Source organism: Eurosta solidaginis, chromosome 3 (genome assembly GCF_040869045.1).
Source record: "Eurosta solidaginis isolate ZX-2024a chromosome 3, ASM4086904v1, whole genome shotgun sequence".
Classification (NCBI taxonomy): Eukaryota; Metazoa; Arthropoda; class Insecta; order Diptera; family Tephritidae; genus Eurosta; species Eurosta solidaginis.
In genome coordinates this window covers 196590065-196600295 of record NC_090321.1, presented here as the reverse complement: position 1 = coordinate 196600295, position 10231 = coordinate 196590065, and the positions used below count along the sequence as shown (strand labels likewise).

Sequence of the window (10231 nt, the reverse complement as noted above, 5' to 3'; positions counted from 1 at the left end):
AAATGTCTAATATAATACAAAAATACATCCTTTTACCAAATTTAATTGAGATATCTCAAAATTTGAGGGAATAGCTTGCGGTCAAACAGACAGACGGACGGACAGACGGACGGGCAGACGGACATAGCTATATCAACTCAGTTCGTCGCCCTGATCAATTCGGTATACTTAATGGTGAGTCTATCTTCTATATTTCTCAACGTTACAAACATCGGACCAAAGTTTATGTACCATTTCATGTTCATGAAAGGTATAAAAAATGCAAATAATGCGGGAAAACTAATTCGGTCTATGATGGTTCACTTTTTTCAGAAGAAAGTGAATTTTCGTTGTGTTTTTATGTACTAATTTTTATACTCAGAGTGCTTTGCACACAGAGTATATTAACTTTGATTGGATAACTGTTGGTTGTCCGTTAACACGATAACTTGAGTAAATATTGACATATCTTCACAAAATTTGGTACACGAGCTTATCGGGACCCACTTTTTATATATATAACGTTTTGGAAAACACAAAAAACCTGATTATTTAGTAAATAATACACCTAGAATGTTGAAATTTTGCGTGTGGCCTGATATTGAAACTCTCGATAAAAATTTTTAAAATTTTTTTAAAATGGGCGTGGCACCGCCCACTTGTGCTAAAATCAATTTTTAAAATATTGTTAAACATGAATTAAAAATCGATAAACCTATCGTAACAAAATTCGACAGAGAGGTTGCCTTTACTATAGGGAAAGCTTTGAACAAAAATTAACGAAATCGGTTAAGGACCACGCCCACTTTTATATACAAGATTTTTAAAAGGGTCGTGGACGCATAAAATAGGCTATATCTTTGCAAAAAAGAGCTTTATATCAATGGTATTTCATTTCCCAAGTGGATTTATAACCATAATAGGAAACACTTTAAATTTAAAAAAATGGGCGTAGCACCGCCCCTTTTATGACTAAGCAATTTTCTATGTTTCGGGAGCCATAACTCGAAGAAATATTAACGGATCGTAATAAAATTCGGTACAAAAATTTTCTCTATAGCAGGAAATATTTCTAGAAAAAATGGACGAGATCGGTTAAAGACCACGCCCACTTTTATATAAAAGATTTTTAAAAGGGTCGTAGACTAGAAAAATAAGCTATAACTTAGCAAAAAATAGTTTTTAATCAATGATATTTCACTTATCAAGTTTTATTGTAAGAGGAAATGGGGAGACATTTTTTTAAAAACGGGCGGTGCCACGTGTTATGTAGAAAAGTATTTTATCTGAAATGAAATGTACAATTGAAGCTCACGCTGAGTATATAATGTTCGGTTACACCCGAACTTAGACACCTTTACTTGTTTGAAATATAGTTTGCACACTTATACCAGTACTGAAACCGTATTAGGACGGAGGGCCACAAAAATATAAAAGAAAATACAAGAAAACAAGTAAGGAAGGCTAAGTTCGGGTGTAACCGGACATTCCATACTCAGATGAGAGCTTTGGAGACAAATGTTTGAGTTGAATGTTGACATAATTTACTTATATACTGTAAAGATATTCAATTTTTTGTTAAAATTTTATTTAAAAATATTTTTTTTAAAAAGTGAGCGTGTTTGTCAGTCGATTTTGTTAATTTTTATTTAGAATATATATATATATATATATAGTAATAGGAGTTACGTTCCTGCCAAATTTCATTATGATATCTTCAACAACTGCCCAATTACAGCTGCCAAAACTTTTAAATTACCTTCTTTTAAAAGTGGGCGGTGCCATGCCCATTGTAAAAAAGTTTACTAATTTTCTATTCTGCGTTATAAGGTCAACCCACCTACCAAGTTTCATTGCTTTATCCGTCTTTGGCAATGAATTATCGCATTTTTTCGATTTTTCGAAATTTTCGATATCGAAAAAGTAGACGTGGTTATAGTCCGATTTCGTTCATCAGCGATCTAAGAGGAGTGCCTAGGAACTTACATACCAAATTTCATTAAGATACCTCAAAATGTACTCAAGTTATCGTGTTTACGGACAGCCGGATGGAATGGCTAAATCAATTTCTTTTTTCGCCCAGATCATTAGTTTATGCCGTTACGGGGTACCTTTATGCGAACGAAATTAATATACTCTGTGAGCTCTGCTCAGCTGAGTATAAATACAGAGAAAATAAAGTAGTGGCATATAGGTATTACATTGAAAATACAATTTTCACTAAATAAGGAATTTAATAAAGCAACAATGGGATATTAAGAATTTTTATTTAGAAAACGTGGATAACACTGGATCACAAATTCCAATTTTTTTTCTGCACCAGAATGGCCATTATGAAATTCCTATGTAAAATCATCCTCTGATTTCGATTATTTTTAATTCTATGGTAACGTGTTTGAGATATTTACAAATAACGGTTTTTTCCAAAAAAAAAAAAAACAAAAATGGGGTCCACTTAACCATATATATCTCAAGAAAGAGTTAAGCAATTCCAAAACGGTTTGAAGCTTTTAAAAGGTAATAAAATTTGCTGTAAACTGTGCATACAACACTTTTTGCTGGACTCTGCAGATTCAAAGATAACGAACAATAATTTCGGATTTTTTCCATTTTTTTTGTAAAAATATACAAAAATTTGTATTTTGCTAGGAAGGATTTTATTACCTTTTAAAAGCTTCGAACCGTTTTGGAATTGCTAAATGAGGTCTTGAGATATATACGATTAAGTGGACCCACTTTTTTTTTTGGAAAAAATTGTTATTCGCAAATATCTAAAAAACGTTACCATAGAATTAAAAATAACCTTGATTTTCGAAATCAGGGGGTGATTTTCATAATGGCGTCTCTGGTTCATTTTGGCTGTAAACCAGTGTAATTATTGAATTAAATATCGAATTAATTCAAAGCGTGTTTTTTTGTTTTTTTTTTTAATCTATCTGCTGATATGTAATACTCCTATATTGCTATGATAGGCTATATACATTCCCAAACATCAGAGTGCCGATATATTGCTATTTAAGCCAGTGGCGGATCCAGGGGATGGGGGGCGATCGCGCCCCTCGCTCATATCTGGAACTTATGAAAATTATAAAAGTTTGTTTTAATTACATACAATATTTTAAAATTTTTTAGCTTTTATGTATGTATAATCTATAAGATCGTCCTAATGGCCGGCCCCCCCCCCCCCCCCCCCCCCCCACCCCCAAGATCTGCAATTTATAGTACTTCGGTTGAAATATTTTAGGAAATGAATAGTTTAGCTATATATATATAACCATATGAATATATTAATTTCCAATTTCCATTTGTTTCGCTGTGAGTAAAATCAGCAGAAAAAATGTACCATTCTGGTATTTGCAAAAGTCGTGGAGTGCTCAGAAAATATGTCAACTTGGCAAGAGTTAAAAACGAGGTCGGAAGCTTATTCATTGATAAAAGCAATATGTGATGCTGAGTATATAGTTTCAATGATATGTTTAGCCAACATACTGTCAACTACACGACCACTAAGCTTACTTCTCCAAGCTCCTTCTCTTGACTTGAATCATGCTAGCGAAGCGGTCGTGAATACTTTGAGTATTCTTCGCAGCTTTAGAGGAAATGCCGATGCCCACTTTGCTAATATTTTTTCAAAAGTTACTGACATTGCTAAGGAGCTATGTTTTGACATTGCCCTTCCTCGAATTGCAAATAAATAAAGCCATAGGTCTAACTATAATGTATGTAGTGCTGAGGAATACCATAGAAAGGCTAGACCATATTGTGCTCGATCTGCAATCTCGTTTGAAAATATTCCATCTTAATTTATTGCTGCCCCACACCATCTTAAAACTGGATACGTTACCAAAAAAAAAAATTGGTGCTATTGAGCGCGTAAAATTCTTAGCAAAACCGTATTGTAACGAATTTAGGGAAATTCCGCTTATTCCACATCTTCTGCTAACGTTCGAATCGCTAAACTGTTCAATAAATAACTCCAATATTCAATAGTGCAAAAATGGTCTTTATTGACTACTTTTACATTCTCTTCGTTGCCTTATATGTATGTGGGTAAATCAGGGATGCACCTTAACGTTAAGCTAATCGTTTATCAAAAACTTTCCACCGTTTCCCTTGAAACACTTCGAAATATTATCGATAAAGAAATTATCAAGATAAATTGTATTTCGTTTTTAACTGAAACGAAAAGCCTTCGTTAACGTTAAAAACGTTAACAAAAACGTGATACTTTATGTTTGAATTGCGCTGGCAATGCTATAGCCATGGTGAAGCCGTAAGGTGGTAACAGCGAGCGGACATACACACACAAACTCCATGTAATTTGTTTGTGTAGTTCGTTGGTGGTAAAAATACTCTGAGAAATGTTCGTACTGTCAAAATTCATGAGAAAAGTTGCAATCAGCTTGGCTAATGCTTTCACCTTTAATGACTCCGCCATCAATCAGCTTTGCCAGCATAGTTTGAAATTAATAATCAACATAAACGATTTGATTTCGTTTTGATATGGCAGAAAACGAAACAAAATCATTTCGTTAATTTGACGTTCTTAACGTTAATAAACGAAACGAAATGACTTTGTTTTGTTTATTAACGTTAATTATCGTAACGAAATAATATCGGTTCGTTGGTTAAGCATGCCTGGGGTAAATGATGATTAATGTGTGTAGCTTGCTTTAGTGCTTTTGTTCCGAAACCGCAGAAAGGAGTTTTTCAAATCTTCGGCACGTTAAAACCTGGTTGCGTAGTGTAATGAAAGAGGAGTGATTAACGGGCCTAGCTCTTTTAGACTCGCATATTGACATCGCGGTTGATACTGATAAAATTATAGAACGATTCGCAAAATCAGTAAGAGGAAGTTTGAATTTACAATATAATCAACAATTCAACACAAACTTATGGGTCGAAATTTCTCAAGTGGGCGACTTTAAAACCGACTGTCTCAGTTTTCATTGATTAATATAGTTTTTAATCGGCTTGGAGGTAGAGACGATCTCCCCAAAATATTTTTGCAAACATTTTTTTTACATTAGTTATTAACAGTTAGAGTTTTTGATGAAGTTATTATCATGTTATTTTAAAAAATTGATAACTCGTGAACGGTTTATCAAAACTTAACGTTTTCTACATCAAAGTTTTCGTCAATTAATATACTTTGCCATAAAAAATTGATTTTTATAACAAATTATTATTTTGCAAAAAAATCCTGTTTTTTTTAAATAACTAAAAATTTTAAAACTTCTCCGCCTGCTAGAAAATTTTAACACATTTCATTCAATTCTACAATCCGCTGAGTCATCGTGTGACCGAAATTTTGTGGATGATTTATACTGATCAAAAAAACGTGCTCGTCTACCACTGGAGGTAGGAGCGCGGTCACAAAAATATGTATAACTTTTGACCTAATGCAAAATAATGACTTTTTGTTCACCAAAATTTTTTTAAGAGATTGTAGAATTGAATGAAATGTGTTAAAATTTTCTCGCAAGCGGAGAAGTTTTATTAATTTTTAGTTATTTAAAACAAACAGGATTTTTTTAGCAAAATAATAATCTTTATATATAAAATAAGTGTACATTTTGATTGTCACTCCATAACTCGAGAGCGGCTCGACAGATTGCCATGAAATTTTTAGGAAAGATACAGGAAGGAGAGATGATGGTTAGTTGATTTTGAAATCCCAAATAAGTTTAGCCATATATGTATATAAATCAAATTCTGTGTGTGTGTGTGTGTTCGCTATGGAAACGTATTTCCCACACATCAATCATCACCAAATTTTGGTTATGGGTTCCTTCGATCAACGGGAAGGTTTTAGGCTAAAAATAATTTCGATATATAAAACGGGCGTGGCACCTCCCATACAAATGGAATTTTGGTACTGCATACCTTTGAAGGTATACATGCCAGAACATTGAAACTCAATGAGGAGTTATATGAGGTCAATCCCTAACACCACCAAGAAAATGCGGAATTTGGAGAAAGGGGGCGTGGCACCTCCCATACAAATGGAATTTTTAGTAATGCATAACTTTGAAGGTATACATGCCAGAACATTGAAATTCAGTAAGGAGTTATATGAGGTCAATCCCTAACACCACCAAGAAAATGCGGAATTGGGAAAAAGGGGGCGTGGAACCTCCCATTCAAATGGAGTCTTTGGTACTGCATAACTTTGAATGTATACATGCCAGAACATTGAAATTCAGTAAGGAGTTATTTGAGGTCAATCCTTAACACCACCAAGAAAATATGGAATTGGGAAAAAGGGGGCGTGGCACCTCCCATACAAATGGAATATATTATACTGCATATATCTGGATGTTGTAATGGTAGGATAATTAAAATTGGTCAGAAGCTATGTGACGTTAAGTCCTAAAACCTACAGTAAAATGTGGAATGGGGAAAACTATGGCTGCCGTACAAACTTAAGTTATTTTAACACTTAAAGTTTGACTGCATTGTTGAGTTTAGCTGTTATGCTTTTGGACGTTTAGTAATCTGCCACTGTTAAAAAATTTTTTAGCTTCAGTCTATCTACATCTTCTATAAATTCTGTGTGTGTGTTCCCTATGAAAACGTGTTTACTATACTTCGATTATCACCAAATTTTGGCTCGAGGTTCCTTCGATCAAGACGAAAGTGTTTCATATTTCAGAATTAAGAATTTTAAATTTAAATTTTTTTGTTTTTTGGCTATGAGAAAGAACTATCTTAGCTCCCAAAAATGATCATGTTAACAAAATCAATGATCGTTTTCAAAATAAATTTCCTGGTGAAGTGACGAAATATAAATCGATCGACACAGTTGCAGATGAAGATAAAATTGTGAATTATCCAAATGAATTTCTATACTCCTTAGAACCAAAAGGAATGCCTGCGCATATATCAACTTTGAAAAATGGCTCACCAGTCATGCTTCTTCGGAATGTAATCAAAGCAACAATCATCAGCGGTAAAAGCAATACAATAATATAAAATAAGATACAATAAGATACAAGAATAAAATGTTTTAACAAAAAATTTCACCAAATATGCGTACAAAATTCAATTCAACTTACAGAACAATAAATTAAATTATCAACAAACAAAACAGAAAAATAACGTAACATCCATTCGATCTCGGGCGTTACTCGTGCGCCTGGTAAAGCTAGTTTGTTATAAAAATCAATTTTTTTATAGCAAAGTATATTAATTGATGAAAATTTTGATGTAGAAAATGTTAAGTTTCGATAAACCGTTCACGAGTTATTAATTATTTAAAATAACATAATAATAACATGGTCAAAAACTCTAACTGTTAATATCTAAAGTAAAAAAAATTGTTTAAAAAAATATTTTGGAGAGATCGTCTTTACCACCAAGCCGACTAAAAACCGTATTAATCAATGAAAACTGAGCCAGTCGATTTTAAAGTGGCCCACTTGAGAAATTTCGACCCATATGTAAGTACTTATATATGTATTAATTTTATGTTACACCCGTATGCTGGCTTGCAGTGACTTACAATTGCAATAGTTTAGTTTTCATTGAAACATTAAAAATTTTAGAAAGAGTTGACATTTTTATTACAATTGTCAGTCAATGCAAGCAAGAATATTGGTGTTAGCTTACATAATAAACAATAATTTATAATGGCTTATTATTAAAATATATTAAGTCACTAAATTTGGCTCGACCTAAATTATTGTCGCTATTTTTATAAAAGTATGTATTGTTATATAAAACCAAAAATACAAATATACACTGAAGACTTTCTAGAAAATTCAGTAAAATTCCGCGAATTTTCATGCAAATTTTCAGCTTTTCGGTAAGAATTTTTAGAATTTTTCTGAGAGATAAACTTACTAAAAATTGGAAAAATCTGAGTGATGATGACTTTTGTAGATGAGTGTATATATGTATGTGCGTTTGTATGAAAAATTTTAAGGTCACTTTATCTTACTTAAAAAGTTGACTTAAATCGCCCCTCTCCCAAATCGTGCTGGATCCGCCCCTGACTTAAACGTTCTTGTTTTTGTATGCAATAATCGAATGTACCTAAATTTAAATGTTTTCTTGTCACACTTATGCTGCTATAAGCACAAAAATCTTATAGGCTGTTTTGTTTTGAGTTCGAATTCAAAACGCATGGCGAGCATTTTCTATTAGCAATATAGGAGTATTACATACGTATATGTATATGTATGTATATAAATGAAAGTGGTGTTAGTTACACTATTTATAACTCAAGAAGGGATGAACCGATTTGGCGGAAAATTGGTGGAGAGGTAGCTTTAAACCAGGAGACGATCGTAGGGTACTTTTTATCCCATTCTGGCTAGGGTCTTGAGATCAAAACGTGGACCTGACTAATCCTGGGATGTATTTGTACAATATGGGTATCAAATGGAGGCTGTTTATGAGTACTTTAGTACCGCTGGGTTACTAGGGTCTCGAGATATAGGCCAAAACGTGGACCCGTGTACCCCTAGACAGTGTTTATACAATATGGATATCAAATGAAAGCTGTTGCTGAGAGCTTCGAAGTAATTTCCATTGTAATATTCGATTTAGTCGCATCAACCTGGCAAAACTGATAAATAAGCATGCGTAGCCGAAATAAAGACATAAATTAATAATACCTACATTCCTATTTACATACGTCCTATTCGATTTGTCTGAAATTTCGTATATAAATTTGCCTATATTAGTATTTACGATCCTTTTTTTCCGGGAAGTAGACCAGAGACGGACTGGAAGTGGGATTAAGACTAGGACTGGGACTGAGACTCGAAGTGGGACTGGAACAAAATTCATACCACCTTCTGCGACTGGCAATAAAAGATGAAGAATAATGTGTAGGACTTGAGAGAAGAGAAAAGAGGGAGAATGAGAAAGAGATAGAGTGAGACGAAGATAGATGAAGCGAAAAAGACGGAGAGAGGAGTGAATAAAAAGATCAGGAAAACGTGAAGAGGGGGAGGGGAGGGCAGAGTTAGACGGAGAAAGCTTAATAAAATGTATGCAGATGGACCAAATTTAGGGCAGAACAAAGTCTTCCGGGTCTGCTAGTATTATTTATTTTCGAATATAGTTATCATTTCGTTTCTTTAACATATTTGCACTGCTTTACGAATTATCGATTAAGTATATTCGTTACAAATTGTGCCACATTTGGATTATTCAGATTAGTGTAGATTCCAGGGAAATTCGGACGATTGCAACCAAAGCCCAATGACACCACACCACACAGTTGACCATTGACAATACCAGGACCACCAGTGTCTAAACTGCAAGCATCACCATTGCCATTACCAGCACACACCGATGTTCTTGTTATAGCAATATTTCTTGTTTGATATTGATTTGAGCAGTTTGTCCAATTTACAACTGGTACAGTGACTGAACGCAAATTGGGTACATTTATTGTACTACCTTCACTCGTTGAACCCCATCCGCTTACTCGCATTTGTGTACCTGGTGACATTACGGTGTTACAACGTGGTGCAAAACCTACCCTTGGTGTAGGATTAAATGGTCTTCGCAACTTCATACCACCAATATCCATGAATCTTGTAGTTGGATTATAATTTACTGGATAATACATTTGTTGTACTCTACGACTTTGACGACCAGTCTCATTCAAATTAGTACGTCCAGCTCTGACTAGGATCCGTGTGATTGGTAAACCAGCAATACACCGGGCTGCTGTTATAACATGTTGCATTGAAAGTAAGGTGCCAGCGCAATAATATACATTGTTGTTGCTTAATGAAACTATATATGGTGAATTTGCTATTTGTGTAATATTCCCGCCGACAATGCGATCTTGTGCATTTGTTATGCTACCGAAGCAGCTTACGAAGAATATAATTGTTAAATAACCGTGAACTTTCATACTATTTTCGTTACTTCAACACTTGAGAAATTAATAGTTTTTAAAATGTAAGTTTTATCTTTTTATAGGCCGTATTTATAGTGAACAAAAGCAAAGGGAATTCATGTTTTGTAAAACGTATGCTAAGCAAATTGTGCAAACACCTCATTGTTGACATTAGATTACGTAATTTGAAAATATTAAGTGAATTCACAAGCTGTCATAACAGGGCATATGTATTGTGAGCGTGCAAGTAAACGCAAGTAAACCGTAACACTTAAACTATGTATCAAATTTCTGTGCAAGTAGCCACCTAAAAATTTTTGATTAAGTCTAAATTATTAAAATTTTTAATTTGAATGTCTCCCTGAAGAAGGCGCGATAAAGAGAAAATGC

General features: G+C 33.8%; 1 protein-coding gene across 1 annotated transcript; it reads right to left on the bottom strand.

Annotated features, from left to right (window-relative positions):
* Window positions 1-9024: 9024 nt before the first annotated feature.
* LOC137246887 (trypsin-like) lies at window positions 9025-9877 on the bottom strand. The gene has a single exon (XM_067777909.1). The coding sequence runs from the start codon at window positions 9854-9856 to the stop codon at window positions 9095-9097; it is 762 nt and encodes a 253-aa protein (XP_067634010.1). The 5' UTR covers window positions 9857-9877; the 3' UTR covers window positions 9025-9094.
* Between the last annotated feature and the right edge of the window lie 354 nt (window positions 9878-10231).

Excerpts from the sequence above, each read along its gene's own strand:
- LOC137246887 (XM_067777909.1), bottom strand. The coding sequence starts at position 9,856 with ATGAAAGTTCACGGTTATTTAACAATTATATTCTTCGTAAGCTGCTTC.